We start from the raw sequence: 27,559 nt of genomic DNA on the forward strand, positions 1-27,559 counted from the left end.
GGCACCTCCGGGGAAACTGGATGGAGCTATTGCTTTTTCACCCTCATCCCAGAATGCGAGGTCTGACCACAAGTTCACAGTTGGAACACGAACTGTATTTTATTTCTCAATCATCCAGCAGAAAGAGGAGAGAAAGAGAGAAAAAGAAAATCATTCTTCTTAATGTGATCCCGGGGACTGAGCATTTTCTGAAAGTTTATATGGGAGCAATACTGCTTTATGGCTCTTTGGCTGGGACTTGAAAGCAGGAACGTTCCCAGGGAGAAAACATTAACTGGTCCGTGGTAATGAAGTCTCTCTGTATTGGGTTCTCCCAGGAAAGGCAGGTGAACCTGTGGTCGCTTTTAAGGACCGTGAAACTGTTAAGATATTTCAGTTATCACTCAACTCTCCCAGCGTGAGTTTCACAGTAATACTGGGGGACAGGCCAGAAGCGGGTCTAATCATTCTTATTTTCTTGATGAGGAGTCTTGACAAGTCACCTGAGATGCAAAGGGGTCTCCAACCAATCAGTAGACGAGCCAGGGGAAGGGGTGAGATTCTTGGCTAGTCAAAGATACTCAGCCTTTCAAGGATGACCTTTCGACCCACTGCTGCAGGGACCCTAAAGCAATAGCCCTGGTGCTTCATTCTTTCTCCTACACACGGATCCCAATGCAGGGCAGGTGACCTCAACAAGCAGACACAACCCAAGGGGAAGTTCTAACTCAGAATGAAAACCCACACACAGGAGTTCCCATCCTGGCTCAGCGGTAATAAACCCAACTCGTGTCCATGAGGACGAGGGTTCAACCCCTGGCCTCGCTCAGTCGATTAAGATTCCGGCATTGCCATGAGCTGTGGCGTAAGTTGCAGACGCGGCTCAGATCTGGTGTTGCTGTGGCTGCAGTGTAGGCCGGCAGCTGCAGCTCCAATTCGACCGCTAGTCTGGGAAACTCCATGTGCTTCGGGTGCGGCCCTAAAGAGACAAAAAACAAAACAAAGAAAAAAAGAAAACCCACACATAGCCAGCAAAACTAGAATGGTTTCTACATGAAGAACAATCTTTCCTAAATTCTGCCTGAAAGAAAAGTAAATTCTGTGCCAGGTGCTCAACTAACAGGAAAAAGAAATGCTTTGCCAAGTCTCCTCTTCAACCCCGTGCTTTGTGAAGGACCTCGAAATGCTTAGAAGTAAAAACCTGCTCGGAAGTGCCCCAGAAATACAGAGAAGCAACCCTGCCCATCAGCAGGTGCTGGAAGTATTTTTTTTTTTTTTTTTGGCCATCCAAAAGGAAGAGAGACATAGGGAAAAAAGAGTCAGGGAAACACAAGCTTTTTGTGGAGAGAAAGAAGCATCCTGACAGGTCACATGACAAAGTAAAATAGAGGTGACCTGATATTAAGAAACAGCTTTGAGGTGGGGCTGCCAGTCCTGTCAGCCAGCATTCCAGCCTTCCGAGGGGACATGCATGCTGTCTTTAAGCCTGACGTCCTGGCAAGACGGCAGGGTGGACAAGGGGAGTCACAAGACGTTACCAGAATGAACTGAAGGGAATAACTGCAGTTGGAGGCCTCCTGGTGACAATTTCGAGAAGGCAAACACAGCTGCAGCAGAGCCAAATATAGCGGGTCCGAGGCAAAGACATCCATAAAGTGAATCATCCCGAAACACGCTCCCCTTATGCTCCACCAGAAAACTCAACACCCCGTCCACAGCGTAGGAAGTCAAAATAGAGCTTCGCACACAGCCACACGCAGCTGTGCCAGTGCCACTTCCTGCAAGTGACCACCGAGGGGCTTGACACGGCCCTCCTTCTCCAGGAGGTGGTTCTGGGAACGGTGTCGTGGACGGATGTGGCCCCATGTCGCAGAATTCAGGAACCTGCTTGGCAGAGGGAAAACCGACTGGCCTTAGAGAAGCCCAGGGAATCGCAGAGAAAAATAACAAAAAGACCTGGAAGAAGAGACGCAGGACAACCTCAGACAGGCTGAGGGCAAACTTCCCGAAGGGCTGTACCGGTAACGACCTGAAGGAGTCTCGGTCCGGGTCCGGGGCATCAGGAGTGCTCGGGAAAGCCAGGCCCGGCTCAAGGAATCCCCAGGAGCCCTCCACCCAGAGCATCCCCTCCTTGCCCTCCTCTTATCACCTCTCTCTCTTCTTCCCCCAAGAGGACGTGACACGCCTGACATCGCCCTGCCTCTGCTTTACTGGGAGACACCAGCGTCGGACTCTGGAGATGCACAGAGAAAACAATCGGGTATGTGTGTGTGTGTGTGGGGGGGGGTTTGCAGGTTTACCCCCCCCCCTTATAGGTCCAGAAACCTCTCCTGTAACTTGAGCCTTTTCCAGATGTGCAGTGGATGTGTCGGAATCCCATTAGACACGATCAAAATTTCAAGTTCTCCCCTCAACCGTGACAAGAAGCTATGGGACCCCACGTGGATCACGTAAGACGGTGGCGGCAGCCAAAGCCAAGGGAGCAGAGTCGGGTCTGGGTGGCGCCAGCCGTGTCCACCCCAGGACACACCGACCTGGGCGCTGCAGTCATGAGTCTGTGAAGAGTCTTCCTTCCTACTCTGACCTGTACGATCTTGTCAGGAGCAACCTCTCAACCACAACCGAGATGCAGAAGGGGTCCCTGGGGCTGGGGGCTTTGCAGCAAAGAGGCAAAGGCCACTCAACTGGGAAGGGTCTCAGCTTTTTACCCCGAAGGAATGACAGGACTATCAGTGTCCAAAGCTGCTCTGAGGACCTGGGCCAAAGAGTCAAGACAGAGTCCCGAGGCCCACTTCTAGCTGCATCTCTCAAATGAAATGCGTATTTGGTCAAGACGACAAGATTCTTCCCGAATCTTAAATTTTTCAGCGAGGTAGGGAATAGTCCGTAAACGCATGGTATGATGTATAAAAATTTCGTAACTTTTAGAGCCAAGACCACTAAGTGGAAGCTACTAAGGTTAAGTGAGGCCTTATGCCCAAGATCGTCTTCCATATATATGTGTACACACACACACACACACACACACGTGTGCACACATTTATATACACATTTATAGCCAGGTGAATAACAGAACAGTTTGCTCTTTTGGGCTGAAAGGACCAACTGATCTTATTTGTGTCAGATAAAAGTGGTACAACTTCTCTGCTACGGGGGAGACCAGGAGACAGCAAGACACCATTCAAGGAAACGGATCTAAAATACCACCTTCAAAGGTAATGAGCCCGAGTCCAGCTAGGAACGTTCCTCTGAAAAAGCATGAAAATTAAGCCTTTCGAACCCAGTATGGAAGATGAAGAATTATGCACTCCCAAGATACTAAAAAAAAAAATTTTTCTTACAGCTGTCCAAAAGTGATGCCAAAATGTCAAATAAATCAGCTGAAATTAATCACACTCTCTCTGAGGAGTGAGTCACCATCGTCTGCGAACCTCAGAAATCTTCGGCCCTGTTTGGGCCTAGAAATGTCAGACCCAGCAGCTGCTGGGCTGGGGGAACTCCATTTCCACAGTTAGGACACAAAGGGCCACAAACGAGCTCACAGAGGAAACAAACCTCTTTAATTATTAAGGCTTCAGATCCGAACACTGCACGTCCCCCATCCTGAAAGCACTGTCACTCGTCAAGGAATCCTGTATCCACCTGCATGACTCTTCCCCTTCCCTGACGGGGGAAAAAAAGCACAGATCGTTTAAACGGAGCTCTCCTTCTCATAGATTTCTTTCCCTAAAATCTGACCTTAAGTAAAAGGCCTTAGGAGTCTGGCAGAAGAGCTGAGAATAAGCAACCAACGTGATAGTTCAGTCTAAACGCAGCCTACACTTAATTTACAGAAAATCTTTAGGAGGGAAAAAAATTTAAAAATAGGGGGTCTAACAATTTGCCGGAAAGCTGGCTCTGAGGTATTCGTTCCAACGGAGTAATTAAAATTTAACCAAACCCCGAATCTGTACTCATCTGTCATTTCGAGAGCCACATGATTACATATTTATTAGCATTCCATGTTAAATTATCAGCTGATTTTAAAGCCTCGCTCTCGTTATCTGCATCTAACATACAATCTTCGATTCGTAAGACAGACCCTTCATAAAACTCCGGGAGCAGCGCTGTGCAAGCATCAGTCTCCAACACGCTCACAAGGCATTTCAGCCACTGACGGGGACTGTGTTTCTCTAAAACTAGCTGGCGTGATCGCTCTCCCCTGTGATTCCGAACAAACGGGAAAAGGGAAGGAAGCTGTGGCCAATCTCCTTGGATGTGTGCCCCTCTCTTTGAAAAGTCCTTTAGGAAGAGTCTGAAGCTCACACAGTAAATGACAAAGACAGTCCCCGGGAGGAGATGCGGGATCTCTATCCCTTCGAATCTAGATTCAGAGCATGAGCACCTTGGACGGCACAATTAAGCAGTGATGATGCTAAGGGGGAATAATTATTTTACAATTACCTGCGAGCACTGCATTTACGGCGCTAATTAGTTTTTGTTTCCCACCAAGGCTTTTCCAGGAATGTGCAGCTCCGTTCCCCTTCAAGTTCAGCAAGAGCTTCTTTTTTTCTTCAGGAAAAATAAAAATGCATTTTCTGCACCGCTACCCAAGTAGCACAGCTCGGATGCTGGCTCACCCAGTACCTCCCTGAGAGTAGAAACAAACACAAGGGCTGGGGATGGGGAGGTGCTAGCGAACTGGAAATCATTCTGCCTTCCCAAAGCTTCCCTTCTGCAGTTTTGGAGAACAGATACGACACTGAGAAAGCACTAACTCTTCCGGGCGACCTCATCTGCCAACATGAAGCAAAAATGCGAGCCTCCCCTGAAAAAAACCAAAAAAACAAACCCCTCTAGTATTATTAATCTTCTAAGTTGGAAAGAACGACTTTTTAGGTCTGGGTGAGGTTCAGCCTAGGAAGTGAAAGTCATCAATGACTTACTGACTCATCCTTTTGGCTGCTGCAAACGTGCTGAAAATACCCAGGTTTCCCAACAAAATGCAAAGTGAATAAGAGACGCTGAGAGCACTAACCGCCGCCGTAAGGTCTGTTTAGAATCCGCTACAGTGACGCGGAGCCCTCATCATGCATTTCTACGGGTCAGCCTCGGCAGTGGTCACTATGATTAGGTTATCTGGCAGCCCAAACATTATCTGTCTTCTCCTAAGAGGGGAAAGAGTGTTGAACATGTAAGAAACACCCCCACAAGGAAGGGGTACGAAGAAATGAAAAGTCTGGGGATTTATGCAAAAAAAGAGAAGGAGGCTGCAGTCTTTTACCAGAGGCCAAATATACTATTATTATAGCATGGTGGTGGTGGGGGGGGGGGAGCATTCCAAATGGTCCCATGAAATCTTAATCACTAGGTTCATATCTGAAAATCTTATCTTCTTTTCATCTTGTCTTGCAAGGTTCTTCTTCCTCCCAGCTCAGCGCATCTCAGGAACAGATGCCGGGGTTATCTCAATCCGGCAAATGACAATTAAAGAGCAATGCTCAACAATTAAAATAATACCTCTAACCCAGATCAAAGATAGCATCGCTGTTAGAAAATGCCAGTGTGGGAGGAGTTTGGGGGTTTCAGGAAGCAGCTGATACCGAAATAGACACTGCGGAGAAATCCCACCTGAAAACGCCTTTTTAAAAATGGCCTTAAAGAACCATAGACACGGCCCCTCTCTGAGAATCTTCCATTTTAATTTCCTCTCCTGACTATCAAGGAATCAGGTGACAGCTCAGCACTGTATTTTATTACTGGTAATGGCATTTTCCAAATATATTTTAAATGCCATCTGTGGGTGGGGAGGAAGGGAACTCAATTCACCTTGCTGGTACTCTGTAAACCAAGCAATGTTTTTGATTACAATATTTTCTCTTTATTTAGCTCATCAGCACATGGAATAACAGTGTGAATCTGAATCAAATAAGGGAGTGATCGACTCTCTAATCTGAATCAAACCAGAGTCAACCCTGGAGAGGTGAAGGTATGTGCCTCCTATAATGCTCCATCATTCTCAAGGGACAATTTTGGTTTCCCAACAAAAATCTGTCCCAGAATTCATTCACCTCCTCTCCTGGCTCCTCATCAACAGGTACATATGCGTTAATTTCACACATGCCCACACACAAGCAGACCACAGCTTTGCCATTCACTGCCGACATGGCATGGACAAGAATGCAACCTCTTTAAGCATCGTCTGTACAATGGGTGTGACACCCATCCTGCAGACCCACTACGACAAAGTAAAGTGCCCCCAGTACACAGCAGGCATTCAATGAAGGACTCAATGTTTTTGTCATTTCAGGGGGAAGCTGGTAACTGCTATCTTGGGCAGGTCCCATTGTCCCGCTGATAGTTTCTTCGTCTATAAACGGAGGAGGTCTGGTGAGCTGGTTTTCAAAGCCTCTTTTAACGAAGATGTTCCCCCAACTGCCTCTGAGTGTCATGAGACCCTGACAGACACCTTCCCAGCGATGCTAGCCTGGGAGGACTTGACAAACAGGTAAATTCACCAAAATGAAGAATCTACCTACACTCGGGGTAACTTTCTCCCCCTGTCAGAAAGGTTACCCACTGAATGTGGGGAAAAAAAATGATTTCATTTTAATTTACTGGGAGCTGCTTCTCAGCATCTTATTGCAACGTCACAAATCTGAACTAATACTATTAAAGCTGCATTCCTAGATTTTTTTCCGCCTGTAATTTCTCATTTCCAAGGCATGACTTCTTAGATGTACTGTTTAAAATTTTTGTTTAGGGAGTTCCCTGGTGGTCTAGTGGTTAGGATTTGGCACTTTCACCACTGTGGCCCAGGTTTAATCCCTGGTCTGGGCACTGAGATCCCACATCCCACGGCTGTACACCGTGGCCAAAAAAAAAAAAAAATATATATATATATATACACACACACATATACGCATATATAATAAGTTTTGAAAGTTTTTGTTTAAAAACTCAAAAACATTTTTAAAAAAACCCCAAATGCATACCTACGACGATTCAAATGGTGAAAGGAAGATATTCATCCCCGAATCCAGTCCCAAACCACCTGCCCCAATTTCTAACAGACTTTCTAAAATAGTTCTGTTTTTATTTTCCCTGTGCTTTGTGGCAAGTGATGTTCTAGAGTAACACAAAGACAACAAAACCGATAGTTATGATGATTTCAAAGGTCCATTTGCATTTCCAGTTCTGATGGTGAACATTTAAAAACCCCACGTCTTTGAGGCCTGTGTCATGACAATTCCCTACCACTGTGGAGCCTTAAATGATCTGGGCTCTTTAAACACTTGATGGCTCGTGGGGCCATCAAGCGTAATCACTCACCTCAAAAGCTATTTGTTCATCTGCCTGGAGGACTCAAACGTATTACATCTTGCAAACTTATCCAACATATTCTTAGGGGAAAACGCCATTGAAAATAGGTTCTACGGCTTTAGAAAATCAACAACCAGGAAAGCCCTGTGCTTTATTTAAGGTCCTTTTAGGAAGAGGCCAATATCCAGCTGACAGCAGTTTAGTCCAAAAGGCAACATACCACAAATGACAACCGTCTGGAAAACAATCTCCAGGCACAGTTATCTTCCCCGCTCTCCGAACATGGCGACAAGGTAAACTTCGAGGTGGATTTCAAGCATTTTCAAATTGTCTTATTCCTTCCCATACACTCCCATCCCCCAGACAGTCCCTAACGTGAGTTAATCACCAACTCTCGGAAAACATGCTACAGTATTCTCAGGGCTAAGGAGACATAAAATCATTATCTTGGAAACAAATAAAGTCATCATTTACAAATCCTCTGCTCTTCTTTTTTCTAGGTTCAATGAGGCAAGAGTTGACAAACATTGCAAACAATTTGAGTTTGATTCCAAAATAACTAACATATGGCAGAGAGGTGGGGCAAAGTTCTATCAGGGTTTGCCTAGGAGATTCCATGGCTAAGACACAAAGGCTCTATTCAGGGCAAATAGGCTGAACGAGCCACATTCATCCACCAAATGAAAAGGCCGAACTAAATTTTCATAATTAATAATTTAACTGACAAGAGATAGCATCTTTCAGAGGCCATTAACACTTCACATTCAGAGCATTCTTGGCTAGATATATCATGAACGGTCACCTAAGGAGCAGGTGACCATCCATTTAAAATCATGATCAAGCCCATTCTTTGGTTCTGCCCTGACACTCTAACATACAGAGGAGAAAACCCACAGAACTTTCAAACCAGCTAACGTGGAAACATGTATTAAATGCCTATAAAGATTTATGTGGGGGTGGGTGCAGGACCGAGATCTCCTAAAACAAATACCATGGGAATGTCACTAATCAAGACTCATTTCTCGGAGAAAACTGCCAAAGGGAAATTCAATATTTTACCTTATCTGATGATCTTAGTTGGGACAATGAACCCGGCAGTGTGTACAAACCAGTTAACATTCTTAATACCGACTAGAAGGACAATTCACATTTAACAGACTTTCATCCCTCTTCCTGCCTTTTTTTTTTTTTTTCCTCCTCCTAAATCCTAGGGGCTCAAATAATTGGCCACTGCGGAGTTTCTCAGGAATCTCTCAGCTCATAACATTTAACATCCTAGAAAAAGAATGGAGCACGGAGCACCGTAGGGGAAAGTTAGTTGCCAAGGAAATGGATCATAAAGCTGGGAATGGCCTGAAAATTGCAAAGGCTACAGCAAAGTGCCGGAAAGAATATGAATGTTATCTTACGATGTGTACAATAGGAAACATTTTATACATACTCTTACTGAGGCTAACAGTCCCTTTTTCACTCGATTAATTGCAGCCTAGATTCACTATCACATTTCTTGCCTGACAAGAGACAACTGTGTATATTCCAAGTCCGAAATGGGCACAGACCTTTCAGACCCGCTCTTGGCAACCCCTTTGGGCTTTTCTTTTCATACCACGCCTGAAATACAAGCAGATCCGACTGCCTTGAGAGTGCCCGAGCCGATAAGAGAAACTTTTCCTATCAAGGCTAACGAGGCCCTTAAAAATGAAGACATACTTTCCTTTCCTCAGGAATCCCAGCTCTTGACTGCTCCCAATAAACTCTCATACTCCAGTTTGACGACGTGTAAAACCACCAGAATCACATTAATCATTAAATTATAGACTGCATATCAGACAAACCACCGTGATTACGTAAAAATTACCTCTAATTTCTGCAATAGAGTACACCTGGCTCTCTTAATGCTTTATAATTATCCTCCCCTCTTTTTTCTTCCTCTCCTTTCCTTTCACTCTCCTGCCACGGGAAAGAAATCTTTGCAAAGATAAGTCAGAGGAATCTTTGCAAAGGGATCTTTAACTGGGCCACGAGGGCTCCAGCAGCCCCGAATTTCAAATGACACGAGCGTGCACGCGCGCACCCCACCCTGGGCCGCCGCGCCCCGCTCGCCGCGCCGCCCGGACCCCACGCCCCGACCCCTCCCCCGGACCCCGCGTACGGCTCGCGGGTCCCCGCCCCGCCCGGTCCCCGCCGCTCCTCCAGACGCGCTCCCACCTCCCCGCGTCCAGCGCCGGCTCCGCACCCCAGGGCGCGGCCGACCCGGAGCCGCCCCCCGCGTCCCCGAGGCGCAACCGCCCGCCCTCGCCCCCCGCGGGGCCCCGGGCCCGCGACCCGGCGGCGGCCGGGCGGCCACACTCACATTCTGTCGGGAACTAGCAGGCGGCCCTCGACCATCATGTCCGGGAGGAAATCCAGCTTGAAGGCAGAAGTCATGTTCACGGCGCGCGCTCTGCGCTCGGGCGCGGGGGGCGGCGGTGCGCGCGGCCGAGGGGCGGCGGCGGCGGCGGCGGCGGCGGCGGCGGGGGCGCAGACAGGCAGGGACAGGTGCGCGCGGCCTCCCCGCGGCGGCCGCCCGAGCCGGCACTTGTCACATTCTCTCCCCGCCCGCTCTCCGCCAATCCCCTCCGAAAGCCAGCGCCCCGGCCACGGGCTGCGGAACGCCAGGTGCGGCGAGCGGGGGCGGAGCTCCGCGCCCGCCGCGCCGCCGCTTAACCCCTGCGGGCCCGGCCGCCCGCCCCCGAGGGAGGCGGCGGCGGAGGGACCGCCCCCGGCCGGCAGCTGCCGGGCTGGGCTCGCCGCCCTCCGAGTCGCCCGCCGGCCTAGGACCCCAGCCTCCGGACAGGCACTCTCGTCCCCGCGCCGACTCTGTCCGCTGCCCCGTTCCCAGGCGCCTGGCACGAGGTCCAGTAACCACCGGTGGTGGGTTGAGTGCCACCGAATTGCCAAAGCCCCGTGCGCTCCACGATCACACTCAAAGTCCCCAACCCAAGCTATGAGAGACGACGAATCACCCCGGGGGTAGGGCGGAAGCTGCCGAAAGGCTCTGCGATGTGCTGTACAAGCGTGTCTGAACTCACAAGAGTCACTGAAATGGCATCCGTGGTTGAGCCAAAGTAAATATCAGCTAAATGGCCCGAGTGACATTTGGGGACTTTTCAGTGCTTTAACTAAAAAGATGCATCCATCTCTGCACAATTATGTGTCCTTTTGTAGCACCCTGCAAACATTAAGAAGTGTATGGGACTGAAAATAAGAAAGTGATGAATCACATGTTCTTTTAAAAGGATACAGCACAAATTGGTCATTTCCAAGTATTTAAGACAGTAATTCATAAACCAACAGAGTGGCTTCGTGAACGAGTGTGACATCTCCGATGGCCTCACAGGAAGCTTCCACACTCATTTCAGATTTGGGACTGACTGACGAATAGGAATTGGGAAGCAGAGCAGAACTCTCACAACGGCAAGAAGGGAGTTTAATTTTCCCGAGCGATTTGTGAAAATTCTTGAAAGATAGGTATTTATGTAGTGATGTTCTAATGTGGCTTTCTCATTATTGTTTTGCTGTTTGGTTATTTAGAGAAAAGTGTTCAAAATGTCACGAATCTGGAATCTATTAAACTTCTTTGTGGCCTATTTCACATTCGAAAGCAACCTCCTAAATTGCATGCCCGAAGTCTTAACAACTCGCTTCTTTTGCCAATCATCACTTTTAATTCTATTTTGAAATCACATCCCGGGTGTAGTCACTGGTAGCCAGAGGGTTAAACAACTAAGTCACATGGAGTTAACTGCATCACGTGGAGTTAAATATACCAGACACCATGATATGGAGAAAAGATTGTTTTTATCTTTTCTCACCAATTTCTTGTGGTATAATGAGAACTGATCATCTTTAGAGGTTACGAGGGAAAATGGATATTTATATGCCAATTCAAAATCCACATATCAATTTTAAATCCAGGCGTGATGCATTGAGCAATTTGGAATAACAGGCCTGGTGTATTTGATTAAGTCCATTCATACTTAATTGACTTGATTTCCTTCTTCAGCTGAACAATATATCTGGCTTTTGACCAAGATCGTTCTCATTCCAAGACAGATGTAGGGCTAGGACTAATCATTTTAAAATACTGCCTTTCTGAGGAACCAGGCCTAGGTTCATAAAGAACTGAAAAAAAAAAAAAAAAAAGACGCAGTAAAATGAATTCTTATACCCCAAATGCCCCAACTTTTCCTAATAATTCTAAGCTACATTTTTTTCCATACCCTAGCCACTGCAGGCTGCCTTTGAAATTATAAGGATTTTATTGGTCTTTCAATAACCTTAACGAAGTAATTAGCCAGATAAATGAGACAAACCTTGGCAGCTCTTGATTTTCTAGAAATTATTTATATAAATCCCAAATGTAGACAGGGAGCTGATCCCATAAGAAAATTCTTTTCAGAGCGAATGAACAGAACCGGCCTCCAGAAGAGGAGCAAAACACAATAGCAGGAATCAAAAAGAAAAATATTTTCAAATCTGATATGGAGCGAGGCTCCAGGTCCATGTGCGTGCTATGAGGTCAAAAAAGCCTCATTAACACACACACTTCTGAAATATTTATTTTCTTTTTAATTGCATGTGAATTCGTTGGGAGACGCTATAGGGAAGCCCTCTTACTGACTTAAGCCTTCTCAGCAGTTTGTTAAATTCGGGGCTCAAATCCCTTGAGGCAATGGTGGCTTCAAGGCAGCTCTTAATCATACCATGAGGAGTGTAAAGCAGTATGTAAGTAGGTCATAGAGGAAGAATGACAAGTGCATAGGTTATTGCCTTATTTAACGACCACAGTGTCCCAGAGTTTTCACTGCACATTTGCTTTTGCCATTTAAAGTTAGAAGCAAAATTGGGGGCAGATATAAAAGAAAACTCACTCTTGAATGAAATACACTGACAGGCGAGAACCAAGGAGAGCTTGTAGCCCGTGCTGCAGCTGAGCTTAAATAGTTTGGCTCCCAAATACATAAATAATAGAATGATCACATGGGCCCTGGATGTAGGTGCCAGAGAGACACAAACCACACCACACACACACAACACACCCCCACAGGGTTTTGTTTCCATGATCACAGCACCTCCACAATAGCCATTTTCAAAAATACAAATGTCAAAAGCTCTTGAGCTTCAAAACAAAAACAACCAACCAAATGCCACCTGATGAAAAGCTTAAATTTCTCATTTGACTGCTCTGGCAGAAGGAAAAAAAAAAAGCAAAAAACATCTACAACAACTCCACGGGGCCCCCTTTTTTAATTTTCATGCCATAACAAGCCATCAGGTATCAGGTTTTGGCAGTTGGAGTTATTTTGCAGACAGCTCCGCTGGGCGGCTGCTGGGTTCAAGGAAGCTATTTTACAGCCAAGGATCTTCTCACCAGCAATGAGATGGGAGGAGGCCATCGGGCAGCCCCTCCTGGGCCTGACCTGGGGGGAACACCTCCGTGTGCTGACATCACTGGGGACCTGGGCTGCTGGGAAGAAGGCAGGTTTCTCACCATTTTAGGGTCGGTGTAAAAACCCTTAAGGGCTTCCCTATGCCCATCCTCCACCTTCGCTAATTGTCTATTTCTTTTTTTTTTTTTTAATCAACTTGCTATTCATTTCCTAAACAAAAGGCCATTCAAGAATTGGAAGCACTTCAAGGGAAAGTTTCTGAATGACCTCATTTTATAGCAGGCCTTCCGAGGCAATGGGGTGCCCTGAGCTGCTTTAGCACCCCTGCCCCCCTCCTGTCTCCTCGCAAACGGAGTTTCCGCCAGTGGTCACTGCCGGAGCACTGAATTATCCCTGGCAGTTTTAAAAAAAGCAAAACAAACCAGAACAAACCTCTCGAGAGAAGCAGAGCGCTCAGAAATGCATTGATACAGGGAATGCACACACTGCTCCAACGGGAGAAATCTTATTCCCATCTCCCTCCTCATCAATGAACCAGCACACAGGACCCTGACTGCAGATCTTTCAACATTTTTGCACAAGTTTAGACCAGAACTTAGAGACAGGGGCCTGCTCTGTTCCGACAGATGTTTATGTGCAAACAGTTCGTTTTCTTCTCCTGCAGACAACTCTGTATGTTTGAGGACACATTTCCATTTTCTAAATCATTCCTAGGCATCATGTCACAGGTCACAATCTCTAGAAGCAGCAGGCTGTGGGCCAGGCGACTACAGGTGTGCCAGGGCCACTTCCACCCTCCACAGCCACCTTCACAAAAGCGCTTTTCCCCCCATCTCTCCCCATCACATTTTCAAATTCAAATTTTATCAATATAGCTGTCACGGTGAAAACAAAACAAAACAAAAACAATGCGCTGAGAGCCATGTGGAGCAAGACAGGCCCTGGAGGGGAGTTTCGCATCACTTCCAGCCAATAAATTTGAAATCCACGGGAACTGAAATCCACATGAATTTTAAGTACCTGGGTGAGCATCTGACTTTGTGGCCATGTGTTTGTTCTTGGCTTACCCCAGTTTCATTAGCAACTTGCAAAAATAAACAACAGTGCCTTTTTCTGTGCTTAAAAAAAAACAAAAACAAAAACAAAAAACCCTTAAGTGATACATGATAAAGATACATTTTCTCATCTCTGCAAAGAGATCCCTGAGAAAATGCTTCCATCACCAATCCTAAGTTTAAAATGATTGTATTCTGCTCCCCGTCCTCCCACTTTTTGGAAAGCTTCTGGAATGGTGACGTCATCACATTCCTAAAGCGACTTGAGTAAAATCACACGCCCATCAAAATGAAATCGCCGTTATTAAACTCCTATTTCCCATTTTTACAGGCATTTTCAGCCACCGCTCTCTCCACCCCAACCCCAGAACAGCTGCTAACTGGCTTTTTTTTTTTTTTTCAATCTTGGGTTTTTCTGAATTTATTTTCAATAGTGCAAAAAGCCAAGGATGGTGAATTTCTCTTCCTTCTGAAGAGACCCTCCAAGGGAAGATGGGTTCTTTGCATACATACCTTCGAGCTCGGAAAGGAGGCGCCCCTCTAGAGTTTCCGGAAGCTTCCATCCCAAGGGGATGAAATGTTAAAAGTGTGGGCCTGTCGGACCCAGAGCCCAACCAGCTCATGGCTTCCCTCTCGGACTTGGCTTTGCCTTTGCTTCCTTTCTCCATGACACCGCTGCCACCTTCCTGACTGTCCCTCACTCGGCCTTCTCTCTCTCACTCCCTCTTTCTCTCTCAAACGGAAGCCAGACAATGCCAGAAGCCTTCCTCCACAGCTGCGTGTCTGCGGAGGCAGGTGCCCACATGAGTGGAGAGGTAGCTGGTGGCTCATCTGTCAGGGAACTCAAGTTTGCCTTGACCAAGGGCTGGTGTCCCCACTGGGAACAGCTGCCTCTGGGCGAGTCCTTCCGGGGGTGGGAGAGGGGAGGGAAGACTCTGTCCCATGAAATGAATCAATAAGGCATGAAAATTGGGAAGGAGACGACTGAAGAAAGGGTGGAAGGAGAAAAAAAAAAAAAAAGCTGGCCTGGTGATGTGTACACGAAGGCACTCAGAAAAAAAAACAAACCAAAAAACACCTCTCAGGGAAGGTCCCCATGGCCCCTTGAAGATGCCGAGATTTGTCCAGCTGTATCAGGTCCCCTTGTCTGGTGCCAGCCTGGCGGCGGGAACAAAATGCATACCTATCCGAATGGGGTTTTCAGTTCCCTGGGAATGTGCCCTAAGACGCCCCCACCCCCCATCCTGTTGTCCCCAACTGGCCAGAGGGTCTCATCTTACTGCCACGTGCTGTAAATTTGAAAAGGAGAAACTACTGCCTGACAAACCCCAACAGCTGAGTGGTAACAGCTGGGTGGCCACAACCGTTGGCATAACATTAGGTCCAGACAGAAAGCAGCAACAGGTGGGGGTGGAAGAAAAAGGGAGTTTTAAGCCTTGCGGGGGGAGGCGGTGCCTGAAACCCCTCTTGGCGAGAATCAAAATCTGGACTTGAGAACCCCACTGGCTTGAATGTTCCTCCTTTTTCTGAACAAATACATCTTGTAGAAGAGGAACCCTTAATGAGACCAAACGCTCGGATGCCTGTAAAACAAAACACGTGAATCTGCTTTACCCACAATGATCTCAGGACCCCCACCCCCCCCATCAAAGAGCTCTTCCTTCCAAAGATCAGAAGTCATCTGATAATGGTACATGCAGATGATCAGACTCTTTAAGGCAAATGCTGCTTTTGCCGGAGGAGTGAAAAGGATGATGAGAATTTAAGAACCAGACGTGCTGGATTCTGCCTGTGATTCCATCAGAACAGCCTGACACTGGGACCATGTCATTTAATTTTCGGATTCGTCAGCTAGACCTTTGTCATGTGCCAGGCCATCATTTCCTGGTAGATGGCTACAAAATCAAAATCTACCGTGATCCCACAGATAAGAGGTGCCCTGTGTTAGTTAACCTAATTATTACTACAGCAATTACATAACCAAGCTATTAACTGACACGTAGGTTGAAAATACATTAAGGTTTTGAGCACAGGAAATTTTTTTTCCCCCTATAATATGGTTCAAATCTCTTAACTATTTTTAGCCCATGATAGAGGTTTTTGAAAATCCCAGCTGATTTTTCTTTAACTTGGCTTTTGATGCTAATTCCCATGAAATCCCTTAGGGGGGAAAAAAATTCTTCATGAACACTGGTGTAGCTATCTACACAAGCTAAGTGGAAATGCATTATCTTGTCTCATCTCTGCAGCTGAGGGTAAACCTTTGTTACCAATCGCTTAGCCTCTCAATACTCTCTGGTACAGGCTACTGGCTACACTTGCACTAGTTCACAGGAATACCGCCAAGTGAGGGAGGAGCAGTGATATGAGCGACCTCGATGGTCCGAGGAAGAAAGGGAACCACTTAAGGATTTTGTGCAAATTTGCTTTAATAGCAAAGACAAAACCAGGCTGTTCTAACGACCACGTTCCTCTCCCGCTCCCTCACCCATCCTTCAAGCCCCGCCTCTGTATTATACACCACTTGATACTGTCTTAGCCATTCTGTTCCCTCTCTGTTTCATGCAGCTTCTTAACAACTGAGACTGTGTCCTGTATAGTGTATGTGTTGCTTGGTTGGTTCTGATTACAGTATGACAAACCTTGACCCCTTATGCAGATAAAAACTCACATTTCGGTTTCATCATGCTTCAAGTTTGTCTATTATCCCTTCCAAATCTGTTCCCATTATACAGATAGAAGCTGAGAAAAGTGAAGCACAGGTGCTTTGATTCAAAGACCTCATGGACTATAAAGGAAACCAAGATGGATCCAAGGGGGAGTTGTTAGAAGCAAAAAGAAGTGTGGTTTTTTCCCTTTTTCACTGTACCACCTACTCAGTACAAAACCAGACGACACATACAAATCAAAGTGCACCGTGGAAATTCAGTACCGGGGGAAATATAACGCGTTCAAGCATCAAATCTCCAATATTTATACTTTCACGGTGGCCAAGGAAGGAGCTTGCTCGAGTCCTGACTAAGGACCCCGTCTACCCTGAGCTGTGGGTCTGGGGGCCCATTATTTTCCCTCTGTCAGACTCAGTTTCTTCATCTTTGAAATGGGAATAATATAACTGCCACGAACTCTTGGGTATCTGTGAGGATTCAGTTCCATAAAAGAGATCACCGAGTGTAGTGCCAGGTACAGAGCTGATTATCAGTAAACCTTTGATTTATTCCTTACTGCCAATCATGACACTTGCACCCCATGATCTCTGTTTAAATCTGGAACTGGCATGTGGGAAGGAAAAGAGAAAGCCGGTCCTGATCCTATTGTTCACGCAGCAGTAAAGGTTTTCACTAATATTTCTAAGTCTAGCAGCTCAGCCCAGAGGGGGGATGAAGGGTAGGAGGGCAGGCACCGAGCATCCCAGGGCTGGGGATGAGGACTCCGCCCCTTTTTGATCAAGTCAGTTTCCGAAGAGAAAGTCAAAATGCATCCTAACTGCCGCCACCGGGAATTCGTGCCACCCATCACCAACTCAGTGCATTTTCACTTACAGAGATGCTTTCTACATCATCTCTGAACAAAGGGGGAAGCTATCTCACAGAACCCGAAAGAGAACTGGGGTCCCAGATCAAGATGGTCAAAAAGAAAGGCATACAACGACCACAGTGTGGCAGGGACCCCTGCAGCCCTGGATCACTGAGATGGGCAGCTTTTCAGGAGGGCGGCACCAGGTTCTTGGCACCCCTGCAAGTCACTTCACACACAAGCCGGAAGCTGGCAATGCCGCCCACAAGTTTCCACCCAGCTTTTTTACCAATCGCAGTTGCAACCTTTCTCCAGATGGGGATTCCAAAAGCCACTGATACTAGAGGTGGATCAGCCTTATAACTTCCAACCTGACGCTCTTCTTGTCCATGACAAAGTTGGCTGAACCGAATGGTCATGCAGGAAAATTCTGGTTTTTGTTTTTCTCAAAGGGCACGCTGGCAAGCCCTGCTTCATAAACGGCAGTGACGTATCTCCACCGCAGGCAGCCAATCACAGGAGGGTCGGCACGGATGGGGAGGAGGTGGCAGCTGAGCTGCCCTGGTAAGACATGGCACTCTGGGCTGCCGTCACCCTCTCCCCACAGATGCCATTCCCTGCGAGCCATGTGGTCTTGACATACAAGAAAATGCCCTGGGATCTGTCCTCGGCAGAAGAAAGCTGGGAATCAGATCAACATATCTGCACATAACAATCCCTAATGACATCGCATGACGCAGAAGGCTGCATGTGGGAACAAAGGGTGCCTCATCCCAAATCAGGGTGAACCAGCACATCTCTGAGTTGAGTAGAGGTTCAAACACACACACACACACACACACACACACACGCTCTGCTGTCCCAGCCTGACCTCTGTAGATGGGTACCATCTGATCAGAAAGGTGTTTTGGCTCTAGGACACTTCATTTTCAGGGCTTAATGGGCAACAACATTAAAACCTCACATATGCGTTCCTTCCTCCGACACCCTCTTCCCCATGTCAGTTCAGGGAAATGCCACAGATTTTAATCCTCTCCCCAAACCACTGCCTCGTCTTCCCTACAGAATAAAAGTCACTGCGAAGTTAGAAAAATTCCCAAAGCCAGTAATCACCAAGAGAGAAGCAATCAATAGTTTGATGAAAGGAGAACTCCCCTGCCCCCACAAATCCCCCAGGAATTACCAAAAGGTAGAAAGAAATGCAATGAAGGCTCGTCCAGATGATCTAAGATGTCATCGCAACTGAGTGGAATACACGTGTTTCTGTCTGAAAACGTGCAGATAAAGGCCCTGGACATGCTCCTAACGAACTGCATTCTGCTGATGACTTTTCCAGAAAGCTCTATGCCAGCGACAAAGTTGCTTGTTTCTAGTTTCCTCGCAACCACATTACAGCAAATCAAGGTACGTCTTTCATGGACAGGCTCTGACCCCGTAAAGACGGAGCCGTCAAGCCGTCATTCCCCTGTGACACTCTTCCTTTTGTATTTTACCTTCTTTTCATCACCCTAGGTGTTTCTAGGACTGCGAGCAAGGAACTATCCATCAGCTACATTTTCACCTAATTAACCGCCCTGATTACAATAATTAGTATTGATTCCCCCTTTGAATGACTTCCTAGGTATTCCAGCACAGTCTGCTCTTGCACTCAAGTTCTAGATATGAATATTAATCAAATGCCTTTCTTTGTTTTTTTTTTTTTTGGCCCTGTGGGGATATTTCATAAGTGTATACACTCATATTTATAGAAAGAAAAACTGTGAGGTTTCATGTTCACACATAAAGGACTAATTGATATGTCGAAGTTAACAGATCGAAGCCTGGGGTCTGCTGGACACATCCCTGTATTTCTGAGCATCCCCGAGGCTCGTGTGTGAGGGGACAAGGGGTGCAACTGCAACTCTACTGAAAGAAGCCATCTTCCCACTTTGACCCTCTTGTGATTCCCTTTCTCCAAGTCTGAGCCTAGAATTCAGATTTCTTTTGACATTTGTTTAGGTCATTCTAGAAGGGGATCATTCCCCCATAGAGGCTGATGGCAGGATACAGATTACATATCTTGTTGCAGTTGTGGAAAGACATGGAGTCAAGTTTGCCAACTTTCAGCCACCTCCTCCTTTCCCATCAGCCTGGAGGAAAAGATAGCTGCGTGGCGGACACTGGAAAGGGGGGTGGAGGGTGTCTGGAATTCTGAACGCTCGTAGTGGATCAAAGCACAGATGGGAAGGGATTTCCCTTGACCTTGAAGCTGATATGATCACCCAGGAATTAAAGGGAATAGAGCATGGGTAAATGATGATAATTTAGTCAAAAATTCAACATGGAGGTTTCCAAGATATTTATTTCGGCATGCTACTGACAAGCAGCTGGGGAGCATAGGACACTACTTTTTCCCCAAACCACACACACACACACACACACACACATTGCTTTGTGACCTTTGTTTTAAAATAAAAATTTCCCAGGAAAGCAGAATCTAGGTGTGCTGGCAGCAGTGGGCCAGCTTCAGATATAAAGCTTCACCAATTACCTTTGATGAGCTCATCCTAAAAGCAGTTATTGGCATATACCCAATGGAATGAGCAGTTCAGATCCCTCTGGAAGTAAGAGAACATAACCATAAAATCCACGCTGCTCACAATGGATAACTTTAAAAATATTATTATCCTACAGATGTGTTTTGGGTCCAGCCAGCCTCTGAAAATATTGTCAGTACAAAAATCTATGTTTGAGCAGGCAATGTATTGAGCTGGAACCATTAATTTTCATAACTCTGAATTAATGCCAACATTTTAACTTAAAAAAATTGAAGGGCATGTGCAAATGCTTAAAAAATGGTTAATGTTTCCTAACTGTTTTCATAAGAAATATATTTGTTCCTTGTTTGCCAGGGATATCACTAATTTGAACCACAATGTAATCCAAGAAGCAATATTTGTAACAAAATATATAAATGCATTTTTTTAAATTTGCCCTTTCAAATGATTTCCTTTCTGTTTTTAAAAGTTAAAATCCTTGATCTTTATACATTTACTAATATTTTTCAATAGACTGCTCGGGCACAAACAACTAATTAAAGCAAAACACTAGACTATTAGAAAAGATACATTCTTTACAGAAAGCCCCCTTAGTGACATGATTTTCATGTAGATCAGCTGATTTGCATGTAGATTTAATATTCTAGGATCAGTTCTTTGACATCGAATGTGAGGACAAAAATGTTTCTAATATCGGAGAAGTTTGAAACAGATTTTTCCATTTTTCTCTTTTTATTTAAAGTCTCAGTCTCACTGTTTGCACCTTAGAAACCAGTACTTATGAAACGAAAGATTTTTGCAGAGGTGAGGAATGCTTGCCTTGCACAGAAATGCATCTTATAAGTACATAATCATATATCAAAAATCAAAATATTCCGTAGAGACCTTTAACTCAACAATTTAACAGGCTATATATATAAAGATAGTTTGTGACCAAAATTATAAGGGCAAAAGTTCTCACTTGTCCTTGAATTTCTAAACTGTTTATCTACCCGGATTCCAGAAGTGGAGGAAGAGACTAGAAATTATAATTTACTTAAACATTAGAAATATTCTCTTAACTTCTCTTTCATGCTATGTAAGTCCACCGAATAGGCAAATTTTAAATCCTCAAGAATTAAATACTCTAGAGGCATGTCTGATAACCAGGTATTTGCCAGAATGATAATGGTATTACAAGCAGTCTCAATCAATGAGTTTCTTTCTGTAGTTAACAGAGAGGTAAGCAATAAATCTCTAACTTAATCCAACCAACATAGCTGCAAAATGCAAAAAGCTCTATGAACGGCAGATATTAAATTTTTTAAAAGCACGAAACCACAAGCAAGCAGTCCTAAAAGCTCTCCATTTGGTAGAGTCTATACAAACAAGATTAAAGGAGATAAAAAGGGTGTTGAGAAAGAAAAAAAAAAAAAAAAAAAAACCCCAGACATGCATTAAGCTAGTTTGACAGCTCCATTGTTCAACGGGTCCCATTGTTAGACCCATAGATGTAGTCAGTGCTACAACGTCTGCTAGCAAATAAACAAAAGACTACATTTTTCAAAGCAGGATGCCAATTCTATCATAATTCTTTCCCTGCTTCCCCAAAGGTGGCTCATTCTTGGTAGGCGGTAGAACCCCCAACACAGATGCAGGAAACAAATATTCGCTTTCAATACAGAGGGACCAGGACGCCATGCACGCACAGAGGTCTTTAAACAGGTATACATTTTGGCAAACAGGATAAAGTGATCCAAACCTGGTAACACAGAAGGACTATTTAGGTAGGCTAAGTCCAGATTAGAGCGGTATCTGGAACGCAAGTCTAATATGGAGTCTCCTTAGCTCCTTTCTCGCTGATTATTCCGTGCAGAGTGCATAATAATGAAAGAGGCTTAGACATTGCAAAGGAAAAGACAAACCCAGAGCCAGATTCGGAGCCTTTAAAATTATCCACTGGCCGCGCACAAATAGCAGCGAGCAAATACATGATATGCTTGCAAAAGGCAACTCCTGAAAATATAACTCGTCCACGGGAGTCCTTTTCCTTTCTCTTGCTCGCTCTCCCTTTCTCCCAATCTCTTGGTCTCGATTTCCTTTCCTTCTCTCTTTCTCCCTCTCTCTAGAGTCTTTCTTTCTTTTTTCCCCCCTTCTAAGATAAGGAAGCGACTTGCTTCAGAGCACAATGATTGTCTCAGCAGGCTCTAGAAACTAGCAAGGCATTCAAACAAAGAACACAACAACATACCTTAAAAGCAGTTCCTCATTTCTCATAGTAACAGCGGATTTGGGACAGCGCATGCTTTCTGCACAGATACACTGATAGTCTCAACAAAAGCCAGTTCAGAAGTGCGCTCCAACATCAATGCCACGGTAGCTGTTCACTAATGCGCGCTCCCCCTCTCTCCCCTCTCCCCCTCTCCCTCCCTCTCTCTCTCTCTCTCTTCCTCTTTCCCCACTCTCTTCTCCAGTCAAATTCTGAATGGTAGAGCAAAGGGGTTCCTGCAGATCCACTAAGTAGAAATAATCCTCTCTGACAAGTTATGTTGTCTAAGCATATTTTTCCATGAATACATGGTGCAGCCTATAGGGGTCTTGCTTGCATGCACTGGAGCCTGGCTGGTGTGAGTTCTCCTAATTACCATCTTCAGAAATTGGAAAGAAAAATAAGTAACTCCTTTACCTTTTTCTCTTAGACATTGCATAGCAAAACTGATTTCACGTTTTCTCTCTGCCATCAACTGTCAGCAAGCCCTGCAGGTGACTCACAGATGATGTGGATGGGTCAGGGTGCTAAAAGGGATTTGGGCTTCTCTCTTCTGGGACACTGAATTCACAGTTGGATTCATCTCTTCCTCCCCTCCTGTCCTCAGGAAGAGTGACAAGGGCAAGACCCTTAGCCCCACCCTGGGTTGAGGATGCAGAGGATCACGACTGGGGGACATGGGAAGATTTTAACTCTGTGAGCACCAGACTTCTTGTAGCTCAGAGCATAATCCACCTGGAGCAGGACATCTGAAGGAGGCAGGCAATGTAAAGATGGCTCGGTCATACTGAAGTCCTAAAAGACACTGGAGCATCACCCTCAAAAGACCAATTAGATGCTCCTTGCTAAAACAAGAAAAAAAAATCAGCTTCCCTCCTTCATTATCCTCACCAGGCTTAGCATATACAGTTAGCCAAGGAAATACACATTGTACTTCTGCTGATTGGAATTATGAGAATTCCATGCAGGTTAGCCAAGGAAAAGAGCAAGTGCAACACGCACAGAAAAGATGAGATGCTGTGGACAGAATAGTCAGGTGTCCAAAACTGTAAATGAAGGCATTGCTCCAGGAGGTGTGTGTGGACAGGGAAGCCAAGAAGGCTAGGATGGAGGAAGGCAGAACACAGCAGCAATGGACAGGGATCAGGGCATCCCGGTTTCCTCACTCCCTGGGCCAAAGCACTTCACCTGCCCTCATCAAGTACTAATCCAGAGTTAAATATGTGTGGGGATAAGAGTGGAGGGGAGAAAAGAATGGCGGGCCCCACTTCCCTCCCATCTGAAAATCTGGAATCCCCCCTGGTAACTTGCTAGACCTCTGACCTCTGAACTTCATCTTAGCCCCCAGACAGGGAACTAGAGATGTTCCAGAGGACAAAGAAGGTGCTCTCAGGGCTACTGCACAGTAACCTTGCTTAGTTCATCAACAGGGCTGATGACAATACGCAATGGTGACAAAAAGCTGGCCCCATACCTATTTCCATTTGTATTCTTTTTAGGGCTGAACCTTCAGCACATGGAGGTTCCCAAGCTAGGGGATGAATCAGAGCTGCAGCTACCGGCCTACACCACAGCCACAGCAACACCAGGTCCAAGCCACGTCTTTGACCTACACCCCAGCTCACTGGAATGCTGGATCCTTAACCTACTGATTGAGGCCAGGAATCAAACCCACATCTTCATAGATACTGGTTGGGTTCTTAACACAGTGGGCCACAATGAAAACGCCTCCCAAGCCTATTTCTAGACGGCAAGAAGATGACATGATGAATGGCTTGACGGGGTTCCGATAATGAAGGGGGAACTCTGTCCTTACAACAACTGTATTTTTACATTTCCTTCCTTCACGAAGGCATCTGGAAGTTGCAGAGGGAACGTATCAAAATGAATTCCCCGGCCAGGAAAGACACTACATAAAACCTAAGGTGTTCTTCTGAAGCACCACCAACATCATGTCAATGAGTTTGGAACCAGAGACCCCTGCAGAGAGAGAGAGAGTTGGAGCTGTGTCCCAAGAGACGCGTGGTGAGGCAGATGTCACCTCACCTCTCTGGACTCTCTTAGTCCCACCAGCTAAAGGGGAGCCACAAATTCTCACTTGTTTTAAAGCACCGGAAGCTTCTGTAATGAAACTGGGTACGTACCCTCTGTGCAAATATTAACAATAAGTGGAATGAGCGGACTGCCTCTGGCCATGGCTTTGTCCATCAGAGAAGAGGGAAAGTAAACTGTTCTGACACAAAGCCCTTTTTTAAAAATACTTCCATCCAGTTTCTAACAGGGCTAAACTACGAGGCAAGTACTAACATGTAAGACTAATGCATTTGCTAATCCATAAATAGATTCTTAGCACTGGGAGCCAGGGCTACAGTATATGGGGCTATTCCTCTAGTGAAATGAATTATGGATCCCTCATGGTAAGGGCTGGGATGGAATCAAACCACTAAATAGCTTATACTCCCTCCGCTTCCTTTTGAGTCTAGGGACCTAAAGTAATGAGAATGCAATTGAGGTAAGAGTTTCGTATTTGTCCAAACTCCAGAAAGATGACTGATCAGAGGTCTTACATCCACCAACTTCCTGTGCTGAATCTGGGGATAGAAAGACGAATGACTATAAGGCAGGTATGTCATATTAGACAGAAATTCTTTGATTCCAAATCCACATTGGATTAATCTTTCTTTTTTTTCTTTTTTTTTTTTTTAAGGGCCACACCTGCAGTATATGGGAGTTTGCGGGCTAGGGGTTGATTCAGAGCTGTAGCTGCCAGCCTACGCCACAACCACAGCAATACAGGATCCAAGCCACATCTGCAACCTACCCAGAAGCTCACGGCAAAGCCAGATCCTTAACCCACCCAGTGAGCCCAGGGATGGAACCGGCATCCTCGTGGATACTAGTCAGCTCCTTAACCCACTGAGCCACAAAGGGAACTCCAATCTCCGTATTTTTAATCCACCCAGTAGAACCCTTCCCTAGCTGATACTTGATTAATATCTGTTAAATAAAGGAATGAATTTGTTTTTAACTCTTGGGACTTTGGGAAGACTTTTATTTTCAATATTCTTTTATGTAGATTCCTTAACGAATATGTGGGAGGAAAAAAACCACTTGTTATTCTAATTCAGGCACTCCTCTGGCACCACTCGCAACACTGTGAAGTCCTTGGGTGCCACTGTGTTTTACATTTCAAGACCTTTTCACGTTTCTCCGATGAGTCACCGCAACACTGTGGGGTAGGCACAGCTGCTTTGCTGAAAAAGTTCAAGTGTAGAAGAATGAGCAACGTGCCCACAGAAAAGTGGATAATGAGGGAGTGTGGGAACTCGGTTTACCAACCCTGGGTATGTGTTCTTTCCACTGTACTGCCCTGTGACCCAGTGGCCCCACTGTGCCCAGAGATAAGTGACAGACACAGATGGGGAGGGCGTAGCTGCTAAGTAATGTTTATTGTAATGAAGAACCTTACAGCTTTCTAATGAGAATACCCTTAGAGAAGAAACAGTAAATGAATTTTAAAAAACTGACTCAAAGGTAATGCGAGGCTACTACTTCTCAATTCCTTTCAAAACTTTATTCCATGGAGTTCCCGTCATGGCGCAATAGTTAACAAATCCGACTAGGAACCATGAGGTTGCGGGTTCGGTCCCTGGCCTTGCTCAGTGGGTTAAGGATCCGGCGTTGCTGTGGGCTGTGGTGTAGGTCGCAGACGCGGCTTGGATCCCGCGTTGCTGTGGCTCTGGCGTAGGCCGGCGGCTACAGCTCCGATTAGACCCCTAGCCTGGGAACCTCCATATGCCGCGGGAGCGGCCCAAGAAATGGCAAAAAGGACAAAAAAAACCCAAAAACAAACAAAAATTTATTCCAAACGCAGGTTGAGTTGAAACTAGACAGACTAAAAGCTTTTGGAGACCAATTATTTTTCGGTCGCCTACAATAGGAATTCATTGTTAACAATTGTGATTATTATTAAATTTGGTTTGTAGGAGAAAGTTTTTTTGAAAGGATAAGGATCACAGCAGTAATTAGCAAAGACCGGAATGGAAACTTAGCTTATTTCACCTCCCTCTATATTGGAAAAGCTTTTTTTTTTTTTTTAACTGTAGAAATTAACTGTTTAGCTAATAATGCAAATTTGGTGAGGGAAAAACTGGAAAGGTACAGCCATGTGGAAGTACGGGGGTGAGCTGAGAATCAGCCAGACAGTGTGACCTTCCTAGCTTTGAGCTTCCTAAAAAAAATAAGATATAGTATGCAGGCATTTCTTCATGCTGCCGGTAGTTTCTAGAATAAAAAGCTGGATTTTCAAATGCAACCTTAACTACTCCAAGTTTGTTCTGCCTTCTGTGCATTATCTTTGCATTTTGATATGTTCATTGCAGAAGTAACGGGAAGTACCATTCCAATGAGCAGGAACGACATGGCGTGTGTTAGAGATACAGGGCCTGGTGGTACAGGATCCTTTGATGAAGGATGAGACACTGAAAAAAAATCCAGTCTGCCTCTCAGATTCCCATCGTTAAAGAACCATCTTGAAACGTGGAAGCGCTGAGGCTACTCAATCTCTAGCTGCTAGTTTCAGATGCTGCCTTGGTCCATTCAGGCTGTTAAAACAAATGCCACAGACTTTAGGGGGTGGGCAACAAATACTTATTTCTCCCAGTTCTGGAGGCTGGGAATTCCTAGATCAAGGCACCAGCCTGGTCAGGTTCTCTTGAAGGCCCTGCCCTCTTCCTGGTTCAAAGCCGGGACCTCCCTGCCATGTCCTCATGGTGGAAGGGGTGCGGGATCTCTTTTATAAGGATGCTAATTTCACGAAGGTTCCCCCCTCAGGAGCTAGTCCGGAGACCCCACCTTCAGATGTCATAGCATTGCACATTAGGATCTCAACATCTGAATCTGGTGGGGCACGGGGGCTGGGGGTGGGGGCGACACACATTCAGACCACAGCAGATACCAAGAGCTGCCAGGTGTAACTAAGAAACATTGTGATGAAAGATGGAAAGAACACACAGAATTTGCAACGTGGGGGGTTCCCACTGTGGCGCAATGGTAAAGAACCCAATGAATATCCATGAAGATGTGGGTTCGATCTCTGACCTCACAGCATTGTCTCAAGCTGTGGCATAGGTCGCAGATGCAGCTCAGATCTGGCACTGCTATGGCTGTGGCATAGGCCTGTAGCTGCAGCTCTCATTTGACCCCTAGCTTGGGAACTTTCATATGCTGCAGGTGCAGCCTTAAAAAGAAAAAAAAAAGAAAAAGAGAAAGAATTTCCAAAGTGAGTATGAAGCAATGGCCAGGGTCTACAGGAGATGGATCTGCAGCAAATTCCATACGTGACATGCAGGAGGGGCTTAGTCAAGTGGGGAAGTCTGTGCGTGAGGGAGTGGGTTTCCATCCAGGGCTGAGGTTGAGCAGGGAACCAAAGCACCTCTGACCAGTGTTGTCAGCCCAGAGGAAGGAGGCGAAGCAGTGAGCTCAGCACAC

At 45.8% G+C, this 27,559-nt stretch overlaps 1 protein-coding gene across 8 annotated transcripts in view; it reads right to left on the reverse strand.

Annotated features, from left to right (window-relative positions):
- Positions 1-27,559, reverse strand: part of CELF2 (CUGBP Elav-like family member 2) — a 549,068-nt gene that overhangs the window by 308,663 nt on the left and 212,846 nt on the right. For 2 of the 8 annotated variants that reach the window (XM_047755098.1, XM_047755099.1), the window contains exon 1: positions 9,635-9,901. The exons of 1 other annotated variant lie outside the window; for it this stretch is intronic. In XM_047755098.1, the coding sequence (XP_047611054.1) occupies positions 9,635-9,708 (74 nt within the window). In that variant the 5' untranslated portion in view covers positions 9,709-9,901. Of the gene's footprint in view, positions 1-9,634; positions 10,291-27,559 lie in introns of those variants that run through there. 5 more of the 8 variants (XM_047755103.1, XM_047755108.1, XM_047755100.1 and 2 more) reach the window with 4 other exon arrangements.

The sequence above is a fragment of the Phacochoerus africanus genome, chromosome 12, assembly GCF_016906955.1.
Source record: "Phacochoerus africanus isolate WHEZ1 chromosome 12, ROS_Pafr_v1, whole genome shotgun sequence".
NCBI classification, from domain to species: Eukaryota; Metazoa; Chordata; class Mammalia; order Artiodactyla; family Suidae; genus Phacochoerus; species Phacochoerus africanus.